We start from the raw sequence: 27,344 nt of genomic DNA, 5'->3' as shown, positions 1-27,344 counted from the left end.
ATTTCGGCACTGTTTGTGAACATGGACTTCTCTACTATTTCTGGTCCAAGGAGATATTAATATTTTAAAAGCATACTGTGTCTGTTTGTTTTCTCTTTATAACCTCATTCATTGCTATGTGTTTTCAACGGAAGGAAGGCTCAGCCTATTAATTAATTCATTATTCCGGTTGACTAAACATCTGTAGTCACTTTTATATATTATATATTTTTTCACACTGGAAATTATAATGTGAACATTTCCCATGTTGAATACAATTCAAAAACCATTTAAGATAGTTTCGTATAATCCATCTTATGATTGTGCCATAATTTAGTGAATAATTTGATTCTTATAAGAAATTAGACTCTTCCCAATTTTCCCTACTTTTAAGAAATATTGTGCTGAACATCCTTATTCATAAGCTTTTTTACTATATTTCTGATTATTTCCTTGATATAGATTCTTATAATTACTGGATTGAGGCAATGAACATTGTTTTTCAGATTCTTTATATTTATCACCAAAATGCTTTCTAGAAAGGCAACTTAAAATTTTAGTGAGTGGGTTATCTCATAAAATAGAACATAATAATAAAATTTATGATATTTACATCAGTAAAGAATCAGATATCACAGTCTAATACCTTAATGATCATTCAAAAAATGTTTATTAAATCAATAGAAAATAAAAGTATAAACCCTTCCCTCATAGCTCATAGACTAATAAGAGGACCAATGGTTATGTAGGAATAGCCACTTACAGGATAGCAAGTATTTTTTCACTTATATAAATAAAACTATAGAAACAGAAGAGGTAATGATTAAATACACTTGAAAATTTATATTTAAATTGGACTTTGAAAGATCAGTGAAGTTTTGTCCACGGAAAAGAAAAACAGAATTTTAAGCACAGCAAGGAGCATAGCAAAGATACCAGTTTTGCTACTATTTGGGCTTTGATTGTCTCTTAATCCATGAGATCATGGGTTTTTCAGATTTACATCTGAGGAATAAAAGATATTCACTGTGAGATTTGGCTCATTGCAGAAGAATTCATAACTAGGGTCAGAATTGTGTATACGTATTGTTTGAAAAAGCCTCCATGCCAGTACTTTTGATATGCCTCTTGATATACCCCACCCACTCCTAGTGCTTTCCATAGTCTATTTTCTGATTGAGAATTACTATTCCCTACTAAAAATCCAAGGGCATAAAATCCTATTCTAAGATATATTTTAATTAGAAAATAGGTAAGAACCGGAATCTTTCAAATGGTGCTTTAGCATGGCACGTGAAAGAGAGGAAGGAGTGCTAATAGAATCACACATTAGTTGTTGAGCTCTACCCTTTATTTTATGTGGCATTTCTATATGACCCTATCTTGTATTGTATTACGTGTAACTGTCTCATGTAACATGCATTTTTATAAGTAATGGATCAAATTTTCATTATCATTATATTCTCATCTAAAACAGTGGAGCTGTATTTTCAATGCATATATTTTTTCTTGGAATTTTGTATGTATCAAGTATAAAAGTACTGAGCCCGGTTTAAGTCAACAAAATTTATCCAAATATGTGTTGTCCTTAAAGACAATTGAACTCAGAATTGGCATTTATTTGAGTACCTTTTATTGTTAAGATGCTTTGCATGATACTTGGAGAGAAATGATGAATGATAAATGGGTCCTTGTACTTGATAAGCCAAACATAAAGACAGATAATTACACTATAATGTACCATGTTTCCCCGAAAATAAGACCGGGTCTTATATTAATATTTGCTCCAAAAGACGCATTAGGGCTTATGTTCAGGGGATGTCATCCTGAAAAATCATGCTAGGGCTTATTTTCCGGTTAGGTCTTGTTTTCGGGGAAACACGGTAGTAAACCAGATGCTACCTAATTGATTAGGGAAAGCTTGAGCTAGGAATTGCTACTAGAATGGAGTCATGACTTATGAATACTTTACAGGTGAAAAAAATTATGAAAGGAAATTTTAGCAGGTGAATCATTAAGTACTATGGCATGAAATGAGTGCATTCTTGGAATTGGGAGCAATCCTATGTGACTCAAATACAGGCTGAGTACAGAGAAATGGAAAGTGATAAAAACCATAGAGATATGTACCAAGCAGGTCCCCAAAGCCAGCATAGCCATGCTGGGAGGGAAGATTCTAAATGGGTGAGGGGTGTGTGTGTATTTGGAATAGGTAGGAAGGAGAATGGCGAGGGGGCAGAGAAACATTTCAGGCAAAGGAAACATCTAAATGCCCCTATATTCTTGGCACACAGTGAGCCTGAGATGAGAGAGATCGCATAGACTATACAAATTTGTACACTTTATAGGGAGTTTACATTTTATACCATATGTAATATCCAGCCACTGAAGTATTGTATTTAGGGAATTGGAGTGATATCAATTATGTCTTGAAAGTATTGCTCTGGCAAGCATAGAATTTGGGAGACTTAGGAAGGAAGTCAACTAAAAGATACTATTGATTTTGACAAATGAAAGAGGGGGAGAAAGGAAGATGGAAAGAACATCATTCTAATGTTTAGAGGTAGTGAGCGTGGTATAAAGTAATTATTTAAAATTTTTAGGTAATATAGACGTGCTTTCTAAAAAGATTATGTCACTCCATAATCTCTTTAGATTGTGGGCACACATAAGTCACTCTAACGTTTTGTTGTTTGAGATGTTTACATTTCTCTACATAAGCTTTGAAAGAAATGTTTTCATTTATGATATTTTTCCAAAGTTAAGAAGCTTCCAGTATATTTCTCTCTTCTCATCTCTTGTCTCTTCCCTCTTCCCTGATACCAAATGTACATTTACTCAATTCAAATAAACATTTCTCAGGATTGTTATACATTTCTCTTGAATGAAGATTTCTTGAATCTTTATTACTTTCAGTGGTACTATTGCCTAGTGGAAGGGAGAGTAAATGAGAAGAAAATCAAGTTGTTAGGCATTTAATCCTAAGATTGGCTGCTATTTATTCATTTTAGAAAAAAAAAATAGTAAAGTTGTACTCCCTCATTTTCACTAATCACTTACTTTTCTGACCTGACTGCCTTAAGAAAACCACAGCTAATTAAAAGTGTTTGGTCCTCTGATATTTTGAGTTAAGGTTTATTTTATAAATTATCCATCATTGTGTTACAACGTGCATTTTACAAAAATGTGTTTTCCTTTTAGTGCAGTAGACAGTTTAGACTAATTAAAAGTCATAAAATGCCATTTCCCACAGAGACCCAGTATAAACAAATTATCATATGAAAGCATAGTCTTCATGTAAGTAGTACAAAGTCACCATGGGATTAAAGTTATTTACACTAATCTCCATGCTAATGTTTCCTTCTCTGTGACTGAGGTCCTGCAGTTATTCCTCTTTCCATTTTCAATTGGCAAACTCCTATTCATGCTTCTAAACTCAGCTGAAATGTTTTCTCTTCAGTGAAGGTGTCTGGGTGAACTTGCGCGGTAAGAGAATGTTGTAAAGGTACACTGGGGGCTACATAAATAGAGACTTGCAGAGGTGCATGACAACATGTTAAAAATGACAGTGTAAGTGTCAATAACTTCTCAAATTATACCTAGAATTTCATCCTGGTAAATACCATTCACTGATTAGTGTTCTTTCTACAAATTTAAAAAGTCCGGAAATGTAAAATATTTGTGAAGATATAGATTAGTGACTTTTTTATACTGATAATATAAAATACAAATTGATGTACTTTCTTAGGAGACAGTCTGGCAATATCAAATTAAGTCATGAAAGTCCGTACTCTCTATGACTCAGAATTTGGTCCCTAGCATAGATAGGTAGGTAGGTAGGTAGGTAGGTAGACGATAGATAGATCCAAGTGCACAGGTGATTAGATGACATACATAACTGTGTTCATATTCATAGCAGCGGCCTCAACACGCCTCACATGTTTTTCAAAACAATAATTATAAGTTATGTTATTTTCTTTCAAAGAACATCTATTGAATAGTACAACTGACTACACTACAATTACCTGTATCAAAAGTAGATAAATGTTGTTAATGCAATCTTGGGAACAAACAAGGATATGAAAAATACAAACCATATGAGTTCAATTTTTAAATACATACATAACTAAACACTGACTTGTTTAGGATAGCAAGGGGATGAAAAACACAAACTTCAAGGTGGTGGTTATATTTGGGCCTAGGGTGTGATGTAGGGAGTACATGGGACTCTTCCAAAATACTGGTTATATTCTGTTTCTTAAGTAGGAAATTGGGTGTAGGTCATGTATGTGTTTTATATGGGCCTCTATAAGTAATGACATTTTTAATAATTTATTTAAGGGGAAATAAAAATTGGTAACTACCCTGGAATATGTTTAAATTAGAGTTGAAATTTAATCATCTGGGCCCCACTGATTTAAAATGTGTGATTACTCAGCCTTTTTTATTCTTTATGAAGAAATTATGTAGCTTGGCAAATTCAAGGGTAAACACAATTAAGAACATGTGAAATTTAATTTAAATAACAAGTGATGTTTAAGGAGACTTTAAATATATGTTTGCAGATGAATGTACTAACAAAATCTTTTTTGGGGGGGGAAATATTACTTGAAAAACCGGCATATTTTCAGGTGAACAGTTCCAAGAGATTTTATGTATAAGTAATTAATACAAATAAAAATGAAGTGCTGGTGCCAAAATACTGCTGAGTACTTAGAAAAATATAATCCATTAATTTTGGTTGCTGCTTCTGCTTGTTGTTATTGAAGTCAGGAAAACCGAAACTACACTCATTGTTGTAAATAGAAATAATTTAACACAGAGAGTGAGGTTAACATGTTAGAAGACTGAAAAAGCAAAAAGAGTGCTCAGGTAAACATCTGAAACAGCCATCTTCCCTAGGGCTAGGGGAATGAGGTGAAGAGTCTAGAGTTTATCGAAGAACCTAGAACTTCAGGAAGAGAGTTCTGTGGGGCTTGAACCTAGATGCCTGTGGAGAGAATACTTCCTGTGCATAGAGCCGGAGGAGCTTGGATGGGGGACCCTGCCCAACTGGGATTGGGGACTCAGAGGAGGAGTCCCTCACAGATGGGATAGAGAGTGCTTTGTTTTAAATCACTGATTCAATTTCATTAGTACTTAATCTGTTCAAATTTTCTGTTTCTTCCTGATTCTGTCTTGGAAGATTGTTCCCGGGAATGTATCCATTTCTTCCAGATTGTCCAATTTCTTGGCATACAATTGTTTGTCGTATTTCCTTACAGTCCTTTGTATCTCTGTGGTGTAGTTTGTCACTTCTCCTCTTTCATTTCTGATTTTATTAATTTGTGACCTCTTTTTTTTTTCTTGATGAGTCTAGGTTTATCAATTTTGTTACCTTTTCCAAGAACCATCTCTTGGTTTCATTGATTTTCTATATTGTGTTTTTTTTAGACATTCAATATTATTTTATATTACTTTCAGGTGTACAGCAACGTGGTTAGACATTTGTAGGAGTATAATTTAAGAAGTGACCCCCTGACTAGTCTAGTACCCACCTGGCACTAGATATAGTTATTACCATATTATTGACTATATTTCATGTGCTTGACTTTACATCCCCACGACTGTTTCGTAGCTACCATTTTATACTTCTTAATCCCTTCACCTTTTGTACCCCGCCCCCTATCCAGCCTGCCATCTGGCAACTAGCAGCTTGTTCCATGCAGCTATGCATTTGTTTTTTATGTTGTTCTTTAAATTCCACATATAAGTGACATCGTATGGTATTTGTCTTTCTCTGTCTGACTTATTTCACTTAGCCTAATATATTCCTTGTCCATACATGTTGTTGCAAATGGTAAGATTTTATTATTTTTTTATGGCTGAGTAATATTCCATTGTATCTATGAATCACAATTTCTTTATCTAATCGTCTGTTGATGTGCACTTACGTCGCTTCCATATGTTGGCTATTGTAGATGTAAATATTACTGCAGTGTTAAAAGGGTGCATATATCTTTTTGAATTAGTGTTTTGGATTTCTTCGGATAAATACCCAGGAGTGGAATTGCTGGGTCATAAAGTAGTTCTATTTTTAACTTTTTGAAGGAAACCCCATTCTGTTTCCCATAGTAGCTGCACCGATTTGCAATTCCACCAAGAGTGCACAAGGGTTCCCTTTTTTCTACATCCTTGCCAGCACTTGTTGTTTGTAGATTTATTGATGATGGCTATTCTGACAGGTACCAGGTGATATCTTCTTGTGGTTTTAATTTGCATTTTTCTGATGATTAGCGGCGAGCATCTTTTCATAGGTCTAGTGGTCATCTGTATGTCCTCTTTGGAGAAATGTCTATTCATGGCCTCTGCCCATTTCTTAATTGGATTGTTTGGATGGTTTTTCTGTTTGTTTTTGTTTTTGTTTTTTTCGGTGTGTGTGTTGAATTGTGTGAGTTCTTTATAAATTTTGCATATTAACCCTTTATCAGATGTATCATTGGTGAATATCTTCTTCCATTCAGTAGGATGTCTTTTCGTTTTGTTGATGGTTTCCTTTGCTGAGCAGAAATTTTTAGTTGGATGTAGTTTCACTTGTTTAGTTTTTCTTTTGATTCCTTTGTCTGAGGTGACATACCAAAAAGAATATTACTAAGAGCAATGTGAGAGAGTATACTGCCTATCTTTTCTCCTAGGAGCTTTATGGTTTTGGATCTTAAATATTTAAGTCTTTAAACCATTTTGAGTTTATTCTTGTATATGGCGTAGAAGGTGATCTAGTTTCATTTGGTTTATTTGTGGGTTCTCTATTCTGTCCCATTGATTTGTGTTAAATTGTTTTTATGCCAGTACCATGCTGTATCCTTGTAGTATAGCCTGATACCACGTATTGTGATACCTCCAACTTTGTTATTCTTTCTCAAGATTGCTGTGGCTATTTGGAGTCTTTTAGGTTCCATATAAATTTTAGCATTATTTGTCCTAGTTCTGTGGAATATGCCATTGGTATGTTGATAGAGATTGCATTAAATCTATAGATGAGATAGTATGGACATTTTAACGATGTTAATTCTTCCTGTTGATGAGTATATGCTTCCATTCGATTTTATCTTCTTTAATTTCCTTCTTCAGTGTCTTATAATTTCTGAATATAAGTCTTTTACCTCTTAAGTTAAATTTATTCCAAGGTATTTTATTCGTTTTGATGCAATTATAAATGGGATTGACAGTTCATTAGTGGTGTATAGAAATGCAACTGATTTCTGAATACTAATTTTGTATCCTGCTACATTACTGAACTCATTTATCAGTTCTAATAGTGTTCCATGGAATCTTTCGTGTTCTCTATACATACTTTCATGTCACCTGCAAATAATGACAGTTTTACTTTTTCCTTTCCAATTTGGATGACTTTTATTTCTTTTCTTGTCTGATTGTTGTAGCTAGGACTTCCAATAATATGTTGAATGAAAGTGGTAAAAGTGGACATCCTTGTCTTGTTCCTGATTTTAAAGAAAATTATTTTAGCTTTTCCAATTAAGTATGATGTTCACTGTGGGTTTGTCATATATGGCCACTATTATGTTGAGGTATGTTCCCTCTATTCCCACTTTGCTGAGAGTTTTGAGCATAAACGGATGCTGGATTTTGTCAAACACTTTTCCTGCATATTGATAAGATTATATACTTTTATCCTTAATTTTGTTTATGGGGTGTATCATGTTAATTGATTTGCAGATGTTGCAACCTTGCATCCCAGGAATAAATCTCACTTGAGCATAGTGTATGATCTTTTTAATGTATTGCTGTATTTGGTTTGCTAATATTTTGTTGAGGATTTTTGAGTCTATGTTCATCAAGGGTATTGGCCTATAATAATGTTTTTCTTTGGTAATGTCTTTATCTGGTTTTGGAATCAGGACAATGGGGGCCTCATAAAATGAGCTTGGGAGCCTTCAATCCTCTTGAATTTTTTGGAATAGGTTGAGAAGGATAGATGTTAATTCTTCTTTAAATGTTTGGTAAAGCCATCTGATTCAGGACTTTTGTTTGTTGGGAGTATTATTACTGCTTTGATTTACTGAGTAGTAATTGGTCTGTTCAGATTTTCTGATTCCTCTTGATTCAGTTTTGGACAATTGTATGTTTCTAGGAATTTATCCATTTCTTCCAGATTGTTGAATTTGTCGTCACATAATTGTAGTATTTTCTTATACTCCTTTGTATTTCTGTGGTGTCAGTTATACTTCTTTTTCATTTATGATTTTATTTATTTGCGTCTTCTTGCTTTTTTTCTTGATGAGTCTGGTTAAAGGTTGATTGATTTTTTTTTTTTTAATCTTTTCAAAGAACCAGCTCTTGGTTTCAGTGATTTCCTGTATTGTTGGGTTTTTTTTTTTTTTTAAAGACTTTATTTGGTTTATTTCCACTTTGATCTTTGTTATTTCCTTCCTTCTGCTCACTTTGGGCTTTGTGTGTTGTTGTTTTCTAGTTCCTTTAGACTTACGGTTCTATTGTTTTTTGAGATTTTTCTTGTTTCTTGAGGTTGGTCGGTATGAATGTCCCTCTTAGAATTGCTTTGGTTGTGTCGCATAGATTTCGAGTTCTGTGTTTTCATTTTATTAGCCTCAATGTTTCTTTTCATTTCTTCCTTGACCTACTTGATAACTCATTCATTGTTTAGTGGCATGTTACTTATCCTCCATGTGTTTGTGAGTTTTTCATTTTTCTTCTTGTAATTGATATGTAGTTTCATACTGTGGTGTTTGGAGAAGATTCTTATTTTCTTTAAAACTTTTGTGGCAGTTTCTTTTTTTAAACAAATAACATCTCTAAATTTATATTTGTATTTATTTTTATTTTGGAATAATGATTATTATTATTGTTATTTTTTATTGGGGAATATTGGGGAACAGTGTGTTTCTCCAGGGCCCATCAGCTCCAATCATTATCGTTCAATCTATCTGTGGAGGGCGCAGCTCAGCTCCAAGTCCAGTCACCATCTTCAATCTTCAGCAGCCTGGAACGCAGCCCACTATCCCATGTGGGAATTGAACTGGCAATCTTGTTGAGAGCTTGCTCTCTGACCAGCTCAGCCAGCCGGCCACCCCTCCCGCAGCTCAGTGGCAGCGCGTTGTTCTCAATCCAGTCATGGAGGGTGCAGCTCATTGGCCCAAGTGGGAATCGAACTGGCAACCCTGCTGTTCAGAGCTCATGCTCCAACCAACTGCGCCATCCAGCCCCCTCTGGAGAAGATTCTTGATAATGATTTCAATCTTCTTAAAATTTCTTAGACTTGTTTTGTGGCCTTACATGTGATCTATTCTGGAAAATATTTCATGTGCATTTGAAATGAAGTACATTTTTCTGCCTTTGGGTGAAATTTCTAAAAATATGTGTTAAGTTCATCTGGTCTAATATATTATTTAAAGGCATTGTTTCCTTTGTTTATTTCCTGTCTAAATCTGTCTTGTGATGTCAATAGTGTGTGAAAGTTCCCTATTATTATTCTATCACTGCCAATCTCTCCCTTTATGTGTGTATGTGCTTTATATATTTAGATGCACCTACGTTAGGTGCATAGATGTTTACAAGAGTTATTTCCTATTGTTAGTTTGATCCCTTTATGATTATGAAATGCCATTCTTTGTCTCCTGTTACAGGCTTTGTTTTAAAGTCTATTTTGTCTGGTATGAATATGGTACCCCAGCCTTTTCTTTGTTTCCATTTGCATGCAATACCTTTTTCTATTTCTTTACTCTCAGTCTGTATGTGTCTTTTAACCTGAAGTGGTTCTCTTGTAGGCTGAATATGTATCGGTCTTATTCTTTCATCTATTCAGCCACCCATTGTCTTTTGAATGGAACATTTAGTTCATTTACACTTAAAGTCATTTTTGATAGAAATGTAGTTCTTCCCAGTTTATTAATTGCTTTTGATGTTTTATTGTTCCTCTCTGTTCCTTTCTCTTTCTTTTCCTAGCTTCTCTTGTATGTTTAGGACTTCCATAAGAAGGTGTTGTATCTTTTTGAACAGTACATGCTAGTTATTAATGGTCCATGTTTTGTTTGGTTTTGATAATGGGTGACTTGTTATTGATTCACTTATTCCCATGACTTGTGGGTCATTCTTAGTCGAGATCTGCCTCCCTGCTGTGCTGCATGTGGTCTGTTTCTATATCACAAAGTGTAGTACAACTTTCTAAATATGTCGGTTGGAATTCATGGCCTATGATTTATCCAGAACATCTAAAATTCTTCTAGTCTGTTCAAAGAGTTGACATTTTGCAAAAGTTTCTATTTAGTTTCTAGTTAATAGAAGTAAAAAGGGGATAATAATGCACATATGAGACATTACCACAGACGCTGCGGACCTCACATTTACCCTTGCAGTACACCTACATCTCCATGTTGCAGATGAAAAAAAATCAAGGTTCGCTGGATTCAGGAATTTGTTCCAAGTCTCTCAGTTCATGAACGGTGGAAGAACAAGTCAAATCTAGTTCTACCATTTCCGAAGCCTGGTTTCATGTTCTGGTGTGCTGCTTCTCTGTTTTATTTTATAAAAATGCCTTCAGTTTTTTGATTGATGTTAATATATTGATGTCAATGTAATATTAAATGATATCTGCAGATACTGGTTATCAATCTCAGATTGGTAAGAGTTCTAAGTATGTAATATTCCTCTTAACCGATTAGGGTATGTTAGAGATTATTACAACATTATTGATAAAATGCTTTGATTCTGAAATAGTTTCAAATATTTAAGTCAGAGTTAATTACATTTTTTTTGTTTTGAGATAACTTTAGAGACTCTAAATCTTCCTCAAACTTAAAACCCGTAAATTCCCTAATAACTTTTTTATAATTCCTTTGAATGAGAGATTATCTTTAAGCATTTCAATAACTCACTCTGTATTTCAAATTTCATAATTTCCTCATATTATTTTCTTAATGCGCTCCCTTCCCCCTTCATATACTTCTCTTTTTCTTCTTTTCCATGTTTTTTTCTCATACTTTACCTTCTTTCATCCTGTGAATTTAGGAAACTCAAACTGACAGAACTGTTGAGCTCCAATACTTTACTCTGCTATAAATATATCTTTTGTTAATTTTATGTTTGTAGGCCCGACCTAGAAATTACTTCCCCTTGGCGGTGGTCTATCTTGAATTATGGTTTCTTAAGCATTGGATATAATGTTTTATTTCTATCTTGAAAATAGATACATGAATAATAAAAGATTTGCTCTTAGAGACAGCTTTATCTGTAAGTATGTTTAAATTCAAAAACTCGTTTTATAGCGCAGTGGAGCCCACTAGCAAGATACCATTCCTGAAGTAAATAACAGCCTGAGTGGCATCTGTTTCCATGGACGATGTCACTCATTGCACTTTGATTGTGTGGGGCACACGTTCTGTGTCTGTGACTCATTCCAGTTCCCCCATCAGTGCATATCAAAATTGGAAGGTATTGCTAACTGTAGTATCAATACTGCTCCAGTTATGCTCAGACAGCTCTGAGATTTCTAGGCCGGACATAGATGCCTGCAGTTACACTTCAAGTCATTCTTTAATGACATTCTGGGGGTTAGTAAATATGAAGCCAGACAGCTGGCCAGGATTATCAAGATCTTGTATAAGCTTCCATGACAGTCACTTATGTCCTTGAGAAGCATTATCATCTAGTCCTGAAACTATGATTATATTATATCTTTAGAAAATGACAGTGGCTTTGCTTTGGATAAGTTCATATATGTAGTATATTATTGGTACGTTGTAAAATATTTTCAGTTTTATGTAAATCACGTTTATATTCAAGTCATCATACCATTTTATTTGTAGAATTCAATCTTAATTTATTTAATCCTAAATGATCACTTTGTTAATTCTTGAAAATATTGTGGTTAAGGATGGGCATATTTGAAAAATTCTAAAACTATATGTAAAATATAGAAGATTAGTTTGTGTAAGGGTGATTATATTATTTTATTGTAAGATTCATCCATCTGTCACCTTAAATATGGTTTGAAACAATGAAGTAACAATCTTTTACTACCATCTTAGGAAAGTAAAATATTTTTACTTGTTTAGAGTTGAGCTTATAAATTATCTTTAAATTTTTGCTTGGTAGCCATTATGAATGTGCTAGCTATCACCATGAAGTGCCTGTCAAACCATCACTTAAAGAGCTACTTGTATCTGCAGCTGTAGAGCCTTCAGACTCTTAAACATAAACCAGATATGAAGGCAAAGCAAGCTTTACACTTTCTGTGAGATACGTGACTGTTCTTAACACTCTAAACAAGGGATAATGTAGCAGTTCCCAGCCCCAGGTCCTTTGGTTAGAAGCCCTAAAAGTCCAAGTTAGACCAACTGGGACCCTTGCTCTTATTTGTTGCTGTTGTTTGTTTATGACTTTTTATTTTGATGTAACTCAAACTTATAAAAAAGTTGCAAGCTACTGCATGGAACTCCTGTACATTGTTTAACTAGACCATCAACTGTTTACTTTTTGGTCCCATTTGCTTTGTTGTTCCCTTCCTCCATCCCCCATACATAGATATGTGTGTATGTATGATGCTTGTACATGTGTGTGCATAATTTTGTTCTGAGCCATCCAACCCCATGTCAAGAGACATCATCCTCCTTTACCCCTAAGTACTTTAGTGTAGACATTCTAAGAACTTGGACATCCTTTTACGTGTACACAGTATAATGATCGAAGTCAGGAAATTTAACTTCAATAAATACTACTGTCAGATCCACAGGCCATATTCAGAAGTGTTCTTTGTTGTTATTTTTCCCAACCCAAGATCACACAATGTGTTTAATTGTTATGTCTCCTTAGGCTCCTCTAATCTAGAGCTGTTCTTTGGTCTTTCCCTTTCCCAGCCTGTGTACTTCAGGCTGCCTATTTTATAGACATCTCTCTTTGTGGATTTGTCTGCACAAGTGATGTGTTTTCTATCTGCAGGCCCATGCTATCAGTCTGTCTCATTATTGCTAATGATACATCACTTGGGTCAGTTCCGTCATTTGATTTAGGTGGTATCTGCCGATTTCTCCATTATGAAGTTACATTCTTCCTTTTATAATTAATAAATAATTTATGAGGTGATTCTTTGAGAGTATGCAAACATCTTGTTTCTCATCAAACTTTCATCCACTCGTTTTAGCCATCTATTATGATGTCTAACTTCATTCTTCCTTCTCTATTTATTAATTGAAGCTTGCCATTCTTGTATATATGTTCTTTTAAACAAATTTTGGTATAGCTTTAATTTAATTTTAAGTTAATTTGGTCTTTAGTATATCATGTGATGTATTTGTCAGTATTAACTGAGGAGAGGTTACAGGAAAACTCAGTATGCCTTTCCCTGTAGTCTTTTGGTGCCATCTTCAGAGTTTCTGCAAATTTCTAGTTTTCTTTACTTTTCTATAAAACTTTCTGAGCGAGTAGCAATGTGTATTTAACACTTTGTTCATTCTCAAAAACCAAAAATTATCTCTGAAATACAATACAATTTGCAAAAGGGGAATGGCTAGAAATAGTCTTTTTTTTTCCAGTAGAAAATAGTCTTCACTAAGTGACATGTCATTTTTATCACATGATTGTATTCAAAAGAACTTTAATCATAAAAGATTGTTTGAATTATACATGGATTTATGTATGGAGATTTATTATTGAGTATCAAAATTCCATAAGACATTTCCTTTGGCTACTTTGCTGATGGTTGCAATTCAGATGAGGTACTGTGATCTAGAAATACACACAGATCATTTTTTTATTACTTAGATACCTTCTTTCACTTTTTTCTCATACTATAAGTGATGCATGATCCATTTTCATGGTAGAAGTATGTGAATATCTTGGGTATTTAATCTCTGAAGGAAAAGTGTGGCAAAATATATTCTTAAATGGAAGCATGTAGTCCTCTGAAGTTAAGTAAAAGCAAATCTCCAATGCCAAGAAGCATTGTGATTTGTAATGTTGTTACCTTTTTCTGTATGCATTGTTGACCTTGTTAATAAAGATAAATATTTAGAAAATAGGAGAATATATTTTGATTTCAGTTTTGACCTCAAAAGTAGTGAGCCCCGGTCATTAGCAATAGATATATTAAAATATCCAACCTCACCCAAATAAAAGCTCTCTAATCATTTTGGAAAAGTCATAACATAAATATCATTTGTATTATTAATAAGAGACTTAAGTGGTTTATTTGCGGTGTTGTTATGATATCCCCTTTTAAATTCTCTGTCCACATGTATGAATTAGAGTTGGGCAGATGGGAGACTACTAAAAGATAATAGCATTGTAGATCGTCACCATAGTCTATAGTCTTTAGAGTTGTTTACCAGTCTTTGTAAGACTGCATATATTTATTCTTGTTCCTCACCAAGATAGATTCTCTGAATGTTTGAGGGAAGACCAGTTGTTTTGGAATTCTGGATCAATTCATTTTTTTCAGCCCAGGGAGAACAAAACAGGGGGAGTTGAAATTTTCAAGTTCAAATATAGGTAGACAGAAACATTTTCGAGTATACGAAGGGTTGTCTTAACTGCCTTCTTTAAGCCTTTGGCAAACATCAATTTTAAGATAATCTTCTCTGTTGAATTAGATATTGACTCTTCACAATTCTCTTGAAGAGCATATTTCAAGTACCCATTAATACATCATCAGAATTGACACTTAAAATGAAACTTGTTATTCTAAGATTAGATCCATTCTGTGTTGTACCAGAGCACAAGAATAAGGTCAGTATGTGAAGTAAGAGGTAAACAAAATTAAGTTCTCTATGAATGAATGACTGAAGATGAAAGCTGAAATAATAAAAGCGCTGACCTCAGAAGTAGTGAGCCCCTGGTCACTAGAAATGTTCGTGAACAGGCCTGAACACTCAGAATTATAAAATAACTGCATGATATTTCATTTTTATGATGTCATCATCTCTTATAAATAGTATGACACTTTGGTGTCATTTAGTATTCAAGGTTGAAGCTAAATGAATCAACACTGGTGTCTCCTTCTGAAGCTTTCAGAGTACAAACTTGTGGAGTTTTTTTATACAAAATTACATTGTTTAAATAGACACTACATGTGTTAAATAAGTAATTTAGAATTATTTTAATTTTGTTTTTTGACCACCTTACTAATAGAGTGAATCAAAAGACAAAGATGGGCTTTCATAATGATAAAGGGGACAATACACCAAGAAGACATAACACATCAATATATATGCTCCCAGTCAGGGAACACCAAAATGTATAAAGCAGCTACTAACATAACTAAAGAAAGAAACTGACAAAAACACAATTATAGTTGGGGGCCTAAGGTAGATCATCCAAACAGAAAATCAGTAAGGAAATATCAGCCTTAAATGACACATTAGTCCAAATGGACATAATTGATATTTATAGAGCCTTTCATCCCAGAACACCAGACTATACATACTTTTCTAGTACACATGGAACATTCTCAAGGATAGACCATATGTTGGGACACAAAACTAGCCTCAGCAAATTTAAGAAGAGTGAAATCATACTAAGCATATTCTCTGACCACAACCACAATAGGAAAACCCACAAATATGTGGAGATTAAGCAACATGTTGCTAAAGATTACTACTAGTAATTAGACAGTCCCTATAGAACTGTCATTCTCACTCATAACCTGGAGCATTGCCTCAGTGCCTCTTGAGATTTACAGGAAAGGTTCAGTTTCTTTGTTGTATGTTAGTAGTTGTACCTCTGGTATTACAGAGTGGTGGTAATTGTGTAGTAGCAGTAATTGTAGCAAACCCTGTAATCTTCTTAGCATAGATCAGGCACTGTTCTGTGTATTTCACCTACATAAAATCGTCTGATCATCACAACCCTATGAAGTGAACCCTATTATTATTCCCATATTACAGATGAAGAAAGTGAGGCACCAAGAGGATATATACCTACGTGGCCAGAGACATAACTTACTAGGAAGTGGAAGAGCCAGTATGCAGATCCAGTTTCCAGGATGCGTGCTCCTGATGCCTAGGTCATACTGCGTTTCTCTTTGCTACTGCAGCTGACAATAATACCAACAATAATAATGGTGAAAACTTACATAGCCCTTAGTATGCACCAGGCAAAGTTCTGAGTGGTTTCCATCTATTAACTGATTCATTCCTTGTTCCAATGCTGGGAGGCTGGTTCTGTGGTTGTGTATTACAGATGAAGAACCTGAGTCGCAGAGGCTTACTACTTTCCTGAAAGTCACAGCTCTTATGTTTCATCTTGTTGTAGCCCATAGACCCTCTTTGTCCATGAAAGTGCATCATGTTTGGGATGTATGCAACTTGTGTAGAGGGTGACAAAAAAGTTGAGACTTCCTCTCATACAAATGATTATTAAAACAGCAAAACCAATGTTAGTATATTGCTCTTTCATTTCCATTTAAAACAGGTTCACTTTCAAAATCTCTTCTGTTGAAGAGTACAGCTGTGAAACACCTGTTGAAGAATATATTTACAAAACCATTCAGTTTTTTTCTAGCTTTGTTTTGAGGTAAAACTGGTGAACTCACAGAAAATATAATTTATTCCACTGGTAGTATTGCTAAGTCTGCCATGTCTAAATGAAGATATTGTAAGATTTGTATGTTCGTGGTATCTCTGTCCTCTTTCATTATAATTAGATGATGGGGAACTGTTTTGATATTAATCTGGAGGCATTTAAATGCTAAGGATCAGATTTTTCTGAAATCCATCTTGAGGATAGAATGATCCATGTAAATAATATACTTCTCTTAATATGCAGCTGGATCTACTAATCTACTGTTTTCAAAACTAGGATATTTTGAGTATTTTCTAGAAGTTATGAAGGACTTGTTCATTTATTCACCATTCTTCTTATGTCCCACAGGACCCCTTTGCTGGGCATTTGTTCTGGGATATGTGTGCTAATTGGCCAACGTGATAACAGATTTCTGAGTCCTTCGATCCTTCGATTCATTACCTCTCATTTCTTACTCACTGTATTACGGTTTATCTTTTGTCCCTAGCACTGCTGAAACTGTTGTCACTATTTGCCAAACTGAATGGAAATTTTATTTCAAACTTTATCTTATTTGATGTCTCTGTTCCTTTTCACTTACCCTTTTTAACTCACTGTCCCGTTAGCTTCCTTAGCCCCACTCACTTCTGTTCTCCTTATAATGTCTGGCAGCTCCTTCTAAGTCTTCTTTCCTCGTGACCTTCTCTTTCTCTGCTTTTTTATAGAGAAGTTGGTATTTCTAAGGTAGTTACCCTTGGCCCACGCGTCCTCTCACTGTATATGCTTTTCTCGAGTGATCTTATCCTTATTCAGAGTTTCTATAATCACTCTGATCTGCAGACTCCTGTACCGGTTTGCTAAAAATCTACACTTAGATTTCCCGCTGACATCTCAAAACCCAGTAAGTTCCAAACCAAATTCATTGTCTTCCCTCTCAAAGCTACTCTTCCTACTCCACTCTCTATCCCCAACCTACCCAAGCTATAAATCCCGTCAGCATCCACGGTTCCACTCCCTAAGTCACGCATCCGTGCACAGTTGAAGCACTGTGTGAACTTATTTCCAAGTCTTGTCCTTAGAGATTACTTTTCAAAATGTCTCAGACGGGAGCCCTCACAGGTAGATTTTGAAAAGGCTCCCTGGTTGATACTGAAGTTTGCCTCTTCACAAAGGACCACTTACTTACGTTCTTGTCAATTGCCAAGCTCTGCTACTTTTACTTCCTAAATATTTCTTGAATCTGTGCCTTCCTGTATGTCTGCATGAGAAATGGTGAAGGCAGAATCCTCTTTTTTGTGGTTTGTATTTTGTTTTGTTTTGTTTTTTGGCTTCAAACAGTGAGATGGAGAGATTGGTCTTTCCCTACATAGTGTTGCATTGCCCAGTCACCAGCTCCGTGAGTATTGAGAGGCATAGTGTGAATGCAGGGTAACAGTGTATTTGGTGGTGCTGATTTAGCAGGTGAGGTCTGAGTCTAAAGCCATAGTTGCCTCTGTGGCACCCACCATACAGCGTGGATCCTGAGTGTGGCAAAGAGAACACCTCTCCCTAGAGGGCCAATTCTGCACTTTTGTTCTGGGAGTGGTCGCTGGAGACCGAGTGTGGAGCCCAGTCTCTCTGCTCTTAGAACTGTTTTGTAAGCTTCTCATTGGCTGCATCAATCTGCTTTAAGTAGCTACCTGGTTTCTGTTTCTTGAAAATGAATCCAGAGTAGTGCACAAACTAGGCTCATTTGGGAAACAGGACAGTTTTGGAAGAAAGACTTTCTGATCTAATCAACCTTGTTTCTTCTCCTTTGTGTCTGTTTTGTGGCTTCCTTCAAACTGGAGGATACAGGTTTGTGGATGCCAGTGAAACCTGGAAACTCACCGAAAAGGGTGACTCTAAACTGATTAACATGGGTTGAATGGGTTGAACTTGGACACTCGTATACATTACAGCTGGAATATTCCAATTCCCTAAAAACCAAAAATAATCAGAATCCTTATAATCATGGTTCATTTCAGAGAGTGGTGTGTGATGTTCTTACTTTAACATGACAGTAATGAGATGTTTGCTCGCCCGCCCCCAACATGCCAGTCTGTGGATGGCATTGATACGTTGGAACCCATTTTCCAGTGGAACATCTGAGAAATTTTTGTTCTTCCTATGCTCTGGCTGGATTTTTCTTTGTATTTGGAAGCTGAACTCATGCTTTTAAATATTAGCCCTTTAGCACAATACAAAAATCCTTTTGGATTAGGGAGGTCTTTAAATTAAACAAAAGCTGACATGATTGGAATTACTCAGTTATGCCAACAGCCTTTATCAGATTGTTTTTTTTTAAATATTTGGATTTGACCATAATGCAAGTTTTCCAGGAACTCTATCTTATGTTATGTTTTTAACAATGTTACTAAATGACCCTTAAAGTTTGTACGATTGTAGAGTTTTTTTTTAATTCACATAATCTCATACAAATTTTGAAGATAAGCAATCACCAGAACGATTCACTACAGTTACTAGAAGAATGGAGTCCAATCTTATAAAGAAATTTCCTTTTTCAACATATTCATATGTATTATGACTATATCATAATATATATTATTCATATATTCATAATATATTCATATATCATGTGAATATATAAGTATTAGGTTGATGCAAAAGTAATTGCATTTTTTGCAGTTATTTTTAACTTTTTAAACTGTAATTTTGCACCAACCTAATATACACATTATATATATATATATCATATATATGTTTGTGTGTATATATATATGTGTATATATATATATATATATGTATATATACTCTAGAACTTTACATTTTATTTTTATAGTTGTCCAACAGGCTCTTCCTTCTTAATATAATAAAAAATAAAGCAACAGCCACCCACAAATAATTGTACGGAATATATATCATAATGAAGAGCACGAGTGATTTGGAGTGGGTTTTGGTACACTTTGTGTAAGACTTACATGGTGTTATATGTGACCCACCACTGGAAGCTTAATATCGAGATTAAGGAAAGATATGGTCATAAGCATAGTTGAAAGCATTTTATTTTTCATGCAAGGCTTTAGTGCTTCCTCTGTATTTCAAACACTAGGCACACTTAGTTGACTAGACAGACCTGGACTTCAGGGAATGCAAAGTTTAATCAGAGTTAAAGACACATAAATAAATGCAATACAGTAACATCATTAATCGCTATCATTTTTTGAGAACTTGTTGACAGTCAGCTCAGTGCTCAGGTGCCCTGCCTTCTAGTTGAGGGAGTTGTTGGGGCTCAGATAATTTAAGGAACTAACCCAAGATCACATAGCTACTGGTAGAACTAGACTTGAATCCAGATCTATTTTATTCAAAGCTTTGCTTCTATCTTATGTCACTCACACATGTTCTATAGAAGAGAGAGCAACAAAGTGCACGGGGAAGTTGACTTCATGGGGCTTAGCATGATAGTTGAACCTTGCAGTGACCATTGTGTATTGGTGGATAAGTTGCAGTTCAACAATTGGTCATAAGGGATAAGAGTAGTCAGGTAGACGAATAGCACGCGGAAAGCGTGGGGAAATTTGAGTGAGTATGACATTTTGCAAGATAAGAAGAAGTTCATATTGACATCTTTCCATTGATGACATCTTTCCAAAGACGATCTTTCCAGTTCATCTTTCCATTCATTCCACAGAGAGTTGTTGAATGCCTGTTGCCTGCCAGGGAGTGTTCTAAGTGTTGGCAACATAATGGAGTGAATGAATGAAGACCGGTAGGAGATGAAGTCTTCTTCTGTCCTCAAAGAAAGTGGAGTTTTCCTGTGACTCACTAATATCTGAACTATCTATGGCAGATGAAAACAAACAAAAATTTACTTAATTTTTAATTATACAAGTAATTATGTGAATCTGTCTGACATATTTTAAAAGCAAATTCCAGATATATCAATCCACAGGGGTACACTGTAGAGAGAGATTTCTGCTCGGGATATAGTTGAGAATACTAATAATTAGAGCAGCTCAGTAAGGAAAAAGCTGCCTGGTGGAGATATGAGTGGACATCACTAGAAACACCAGGATACGTGACAGATGTCTTTTGTGGCCTACTGGAAATGAGATGAGATTGCCAGTATATGACCTTTGAGTTTTTCTAGATCTAAAATTCTACTTGGTCTCCCTGGTGTACAGGAAAATCTATAAGTGAAGGTGAAAAGACAGAAGAAATATAAAAAAAATAGTTTTTGTTTGCATTTATATTAAAAATATAGTTTGTATGAATGGGTCAAGGATGTTTATAAAATTAATTGAAAATTAAAATGCAATTTTCCCTTAGTTTCCTATTTATATTTTATTATACCTTTTCTTCTTTGCTGCTGCATATTCTGTTGTTTAAAAGCTGCCAAGTAAACATAAAGACCTAGAGAAAATTGGGCACATTTTAGAAAACTTCGTCATGGTTAGTCTGTGATCCAACTCTGCTTTCCTAACTAATGAAATTCCCCTTTAACGCACCAGATCCATCAGAGTAACTTACGCAAGCCACTTGTGTTAGGGTATTCTGACAGCTTCATAGACCTCCAGGCATAGTGGCATCATGAAGAAAAAGACAGTTATCACTTCCATTTTCTAATAAAAATGGCAAATTAAACAACTGTAACTAATAGTCAAAATATTAATCTTCCTTGCCTCAGGCTTTTAAGGTTTGAAAATCAGACCAGGTGAGAGACTAGATTCTTTTGTCTTTTTTCTTCCCCACGCTGGCCAAAGCTAGACACTGTGCTATTAGCATTTTACTTCTCTTGTTGGGATTGAAAAATAATTAATTATGAACCACATAGTTTAGAAGAAGGCAAGTGCCCTGAGGACAGAGGCTTTTGTCACGGAACTCTGCTCACGTCGTAATCACAGTGTCGCTAATAGCTCCTTGAATGCTGTGTAGGTTGTCAGTCAATATGTGTCATGCCTGAATAAATTCCATAGCAATTAGAAACTGCTCAAAGGTCTCTGGGAACATGTCTTCCTGTGATTTTGCTGGAAATAATTCACTGACATGATAAGAAGTGCTGGTAAATCTCTACCCAATTTCCTTTAAATGATGCAACTTATTCCCTCTCATATCCAGAATCCTAATTTATATAATTTTGGAAAACCCCCCACATCAGGATGTTATTAAGTATACTCTTATTACATAGCTAGAGACATTCAAGTACAGAATTTCCAGTGACATGGGGCTGTCATAAATGGCACAGCCTAAATGTAGATAACTGCGAGTGTCTCCTACCAGACACATCACTTTACCATGTTTCTGACAAGTAGCCCACGATTTACTGAATAGGAAGGGCTCACCATCTCACAAGGCTGGTTACTTCACTGGAGGAATTCCCTCACTATGAACCTTCCCTTTACTTAGAATCGAAATCTCTCACTCTAACTTGTGCTTGTTTAGCCACCTCCTCCTTTGGAATCAATATAGAAGAAACCCACAGTCTCTTGTCTCTAGGAACACACTTCAGCTCTTTGAAATTAGCTATGTTACTTCATCTTAGACTTCTCATAAGCTAAAATATACCTGATTTTATTAAAAAATAAATAACAGCAATAGCTACCATTTTTTATGCTCTTATTTATATGTCCTTCATTCAGTTTCAAGAATTTTCCACCTAGTTTAGCCAAAGTCACACTAACATGAGAGGCTTTACTGAACCCATTGTTAGATGAGGAAACTAAGATCCAAAGAGGTTTGGTAATTCATCCCAAGTCACAAGGGTCATTGAGTGGTTGAGTGAACTGAAATTTAAACCATGCCTTCTATATTCCAAAACCAGTAGCTATTTATCTAGCCACTGACCCATCCGATATCAATTTGTTGCTGGCATCAGGTACTATGAATACAAATGAGAATTAAATTGCTTCTTTTCAAGTTTCTCAATCTAATGGAACAGAATAGACACAGTTACAAATGACTGTAATACAGGGTGGTAGCTAACATGGAATCCCACCTCCTTAACTTAAGCAAGAAGAGAAGCATTGTACGCAGAAGAACCAATATGAGCAAGGGTCTGTAGATGAGAACTTGCACTGAGTCTGCAAAACATATGAGTAGAGCTAGATGATTTCAAAGTTCAGCAACGCCTGCATTGCAAAAAGCACTGGACTTCATATTGTAGGCTTTGAAATTGTTCCTCTATTCAGGATGTGGCTGTTGAGGGTAGAGGCCATTGAACAGTTCTAGGTAATTGGTCAAGTCACCAGATGGCTTTTTAAGCTGGGAGAAGAAGCATGGATCTGTGGAGGGTCAGAGATAGGAAGCCCAGCGAAGAGGTTTTAACAGGAGCCGCCAATAAGAATAATGGTGACCCGTTTGTACCAGAAGAGAGCAGGAATGGAGAGGATAGGAAGACTTAAGAAGCATTTAGGAAATGATATCAACAGTAATTGGGATAAGGAGCAGGAGTTGAGAATAGTTCTCTTGATTTGGTTTGAATTGTTTAAGTTAGATGGTGGTACCATCAATGGAAGGCGAACAGAATAATGGAGGTAGTGAGTCTAGAGAAGGCTATGATGAGTTCTGTATTGAAAATACCGAGTATTTGATATCCCTGGAAGTTTGACATGTGAGTCTGAAGCCACAAAACACCTGAGCTAGGGATGTGGATTGGACGATCACCATCATGCCAGAGATTGCCCAGGCCGAGTGCAGAGTGCCAGGAAAATAGGTAGAGAGAACCCTACAAGTGGGTAACTGGTTTTAAATTTCACTACCCCTAATCATCTTTTACAATTGGTGGGGAGAATATGTGTTAATAATACAGCCCCTCCTGTATTCACCTGCTGAGACAAGCTATTGAGTTGGAAGAGAAAAAAAAGGAAAATACGGTTTTATAAGATAAAGAAAATATTTTAAAGAGTGCCATTTCAGAGTCTTGAAGAATTGGCGACCTTACCTTAAGAACTGTAGTAAGAGTGTGTTTACCTGAGTCAGACATGTATCTGTCAGTTTTGTCTTTCAAATATGTGCTTTTTCAATTTTGAATTATTTCCTTTCAGGTCAAGGTTTCTCACTATCACCATAATGGCAGAAATTCATTCAGAAATTTTCTTAGAAATACTTCTTAATTTACCCAAGTGGGATCCATAGACTACTAAGGCATTTATGATGGCACAGGCATAGAAAGAGTAGAAATGTTGGAGTCAGATCAGGAGTTCAGTTATGAATCTGCTCCTTATTGTCTGTGGACTCTTGAGCAAATTAATCTCCTGTTTGAGCCTTAATTTCCTGAGCTGTAAAATGGGATAATAATGGGATAATAAAAAGTCAGTTTACTAACTTTTTCTAAAGATTAAGTTAAATAATAGATGAAAGGCATCTATCAAGACTTGGAGGCTCCATAATTTTGGGTTGTTATACTAACATTTGCACCAGAGTTATTATTTGTTATTTTTTAGAAATTTGGACTTTAATTGGGGAAAACTTGTATTAGAAATCAGTTGATACTAATAATCATGATGATGATAGGAAATAATGACATACTGCTTTATTGTCCCAGGCGCTATTTGAACACTTTCCATCTATTAATCGATTTGATTCTCTTAACAACCCTGAGAGGTAGACACCAGGTTCTAGTCCATTCTATAGATGAGACGGAGGCTCAGAGGTTATGTAACTTGCCCAAGTTGACACATTTTGGAAGTGACCGAAGTGGAATTACAGATTCTTAAGAATTTCTTTTTACAATCCCTTAACATGAAGGCTTGATCAAAGTCTTCCTGTGTCAGTACTCGGATGTTTCCCAAATATGTATGGAACATTTGTCAGGTGGGGTGGTTAACAGGATATTCTAACATTAGCTGCTTTGGTTTTTAAATCATTTGAATGCTCCATTAACAGTGTGGCGTTCTAAACAATGTCTCTCTAATTCCAGCCTGTGAGGTTGAAGCCGGGAAAGTGTACCAGGTATCCTCAAAAGAACACATCCAGCCTTTCAAAGAAAACATGGAGCAATTTATTATTCAAGGTAAATTCTGAAGAGATATCTTGCATTTCCCTCCCTTTTCAGCAGAAAGGTAGAAGGCACTAAAAAAATACACATTGATTTAAAAGGGATTATTTTGACATCACAGAAAAGCAAATTATGTTTAATTACGAGTCGCACAGCTGTGAGAGACTAGTGATTTGCTAAACAGGCGATTTTGTGAATAATGCTCATTAATACTGTTTTTCTTTAATGACAGTAAATACAATAGATACTGGTTAAAATAGCTCATATTTATAAAGACTAAAATTTGTATGCTTTTTGTGATAGAAAATTCGATATCCTTCTGGGTTTTAACTATGCTTATGACTTCAGTTCAACCTGGTATTTTTGGTTTGTCAAAATATTATATCTAAAAACAAAGTATATTGGTGTTTTTCAGATCTTCAAACCATTATATGCTGTTTTTTTTATAGGATGTACAAATTCCTCTGGATACTTAACACCTTTTTTCTAAGGAGCTTAAAAACTTTGTTTTGTTTGTTTATGGGAAGAAAGGAGCCCTAATTCTATGACATAAAAAATGAAGTCAAACAATTTGCTGGATTTCTAAAATGTTGATGAGTGTCACCCATATTGTGGTTCACATTATATGTGATTTATTATATAATACTATGAATCTGTATTTTGTAAACCAGGCATTGACATTTTATTTATGACTATATCTTAGTCATTTTTTGAATGAATAGCAAAATTCTATTTTGCAGCCCAAGTGGAATTTAGGTGTCGTGCTTGTAAACCACATATGATCAGCCATATCGATATCTTTGGTAATCATTTGTGATAATTCAAAGAGTGGGTAGAGACCTTCAGGATTTGTCTAGTATTTCTACTTGTGTGGAAGACATGATTGCTCAGTCATACTAAATGGAGAAGTATCTTTTCAGATTTTAATGATCTTCCAGACAGATCTTTTGACCCCTTTATTATGAAATATAAATATTAGCAATTCTTACACTTTTCTGTGTTAAATGAAACCATAAGTGTTGGAAGGATAATAACCTATGTGTTCTTATAAGTATGAAATGTGTCACCTTTTTGTCATTAGGTTAAACAGTGCCCATGATATGAGTCTTTCTTCATGGCTCTGCTTTCAGAATTTTCAATTACCCTTTTATTTCTTCTCTGTTCCTATTCAAATGTTCTATGATTACATGTTCATTGAACAAAAGTTTTTGAATACCTCTTATTTCTCTAGATATTTTTCTGGGTACTGAGTTATAACAGTGAATAAGAAAATGTATTTATCTTCATTGATCTTACATTCTACATTATCTGGAAGACAGATAATGACAACAGCAAATCCTTTAGAAAAACTGTGTAAATCAAATATGTCAAAAATGTGGAAGAAGAAAAAGTCCAGCTTTAAACATGGTCACTCAAACTTATATCAATAACATATAGTGAAAATGGTGAATTTCAAAGCAATGTTTCTCTTAAGTTAATTTTTTAAGAATGTAACCAAATGTTTATCCCATATTTCCTCTAGTTATCAGGACAAAATTCTAAAATTAAATCTATATACTAAAATAATGCATATCACTTTAGTACAAATTACATATGCCAGACCTTTGCTTATAATTAGGGTTTTCTCAATAATAAAATAGTATTTTTCCATGAACCTCAGTGCTCAGTACATCATTATATTCATATTTTTATATATCCCATCATACTATTTTTAATGTGTCTCATTTTCAAAATCCAAAGGCCCTTTCAAACAATTCTAGAGACTATACCCAACAAAGTCTAAGTAGTTTTTTTTGCACTATCTCCCACAACCTAATAAAAGTATCTCTTACCTTTCTAATTCAGGTATTCTGTAGTCTATAGGCCACACTCTAGTCTATGGATTTCATCCAGCCCTACAATCCACTGGTCCACCTGCTTTTTCACTACATGTCTTCTTCCTAATTCTACTCAAGCCAGGATGTCATGGTCTCTGCTTAAGCACCTCTTCCCTGCCAATGTCCCTCACCTCTGCTGTAAAAAAGGCAGATTTACAGAACTGAGCCCTCCTGCTGTAAGTCAGTCGTTGTAATGGTGCTAGCTATGTACCATCCATGTGAAAACTGAGAATATAATGTTAATAAATAATTGTTCTCAAAATACGTTCTGACCTCCGCCCAGCTTTATATTCTTTATATCACATTTAACCACTTTCTGTAATTGTGGTATTTATCTGTTCCTCAGCAATGTAAGCTCCACAAGGAGAATGCTTTGCCTCTCTATCCTAGTACCTAGAACAATGCCAGGCACATAGCACACGCTGTCTTTCTCACCAGGCAGAAGCCCAACAACCTTCACGAAGCCCTCGTCTTCGCTGTCTCTATGTTTATGCCAGAGTAGCTCAACTTTGTGTGAGGGTGAAGTAGGGTGTCGTCCTTATAACAACACTGCCTGGTGTCACCTTAAAGTCATCCCAGAAACCTCCTGTGGGAACTCTTTTTTATTCAGCAATGCTATAAGATTTCCTTTGCACATTTAGCTTTTTTTCCCTGAGATTTCATTCCTATCTTCTCTCAAACCTCCAAGGCTTCCTGGGCCTTTTACCCATGACTGCAGTGATAACCACATACAGTGGTGAGAAAACAAAGACTGTTATACAGAAGCTCCCACAGCTACCCACCACCATATCTACAAACCTGACTGAGGAACTTGGGCTACATCCTGACGTCTTAGGGAGCAGCGGTTTAAAGATTTAAGAGTGGTTCCACTAGCACCTATGCGGAAGGGCTGATGGAGGCAGGTCAGGCGTGGAGGCAGGAGACTAATTGTAAAATTGTTATGGCACACTGCTAGAGAAATGAGGAGGCCCTGTCCTGAGGAAGTAGTGATGGTGATGAAG

At 35.4% G+C, this 27,344-nt stretch overlaps 1 protein-coding gene across 1 annotated transcript in view; it reads left to right on the top strand.

The window, feature by feature from the left end:
- Nucleotides 1-27,344, top strand: part of FMN2 (formin 2) — a 331,841-nt gene that overhangs the window by 224,100 nt on the left and 80,397 nt on the right. The window contains exon 14 of the mRNA XM_081039488.1: nucleotides 24,389-24,481. Within this exon, the coding sequence (XP_080895614.1) occupies nucleotides 24,389-24,481 (93 nt within the window). The remainder of the gene's footprint in view (nucleotides 1-24,388; nucleotides 24,482-27,344) is intronic.

The sequence above is a fragment of the Rhinolophus hipposideros genome (genome assembly GCF_964194185.1).
Source record: "Rhinolophus hipposideros genome assembly, chromosome: 26".
NCBI classification, from domain to species: domain Eukaryota; kingdom Metazoa; phylum Chordata; class Mammalia; order Chiroptera; family Rhinolophidae; genus Rhinolophus; species Rhinolophus hipposideros.
Note: the sequence above shows the minus strand (reverse complement) of the source record. Positions and strands in the feature narration are given on the sequence as shown.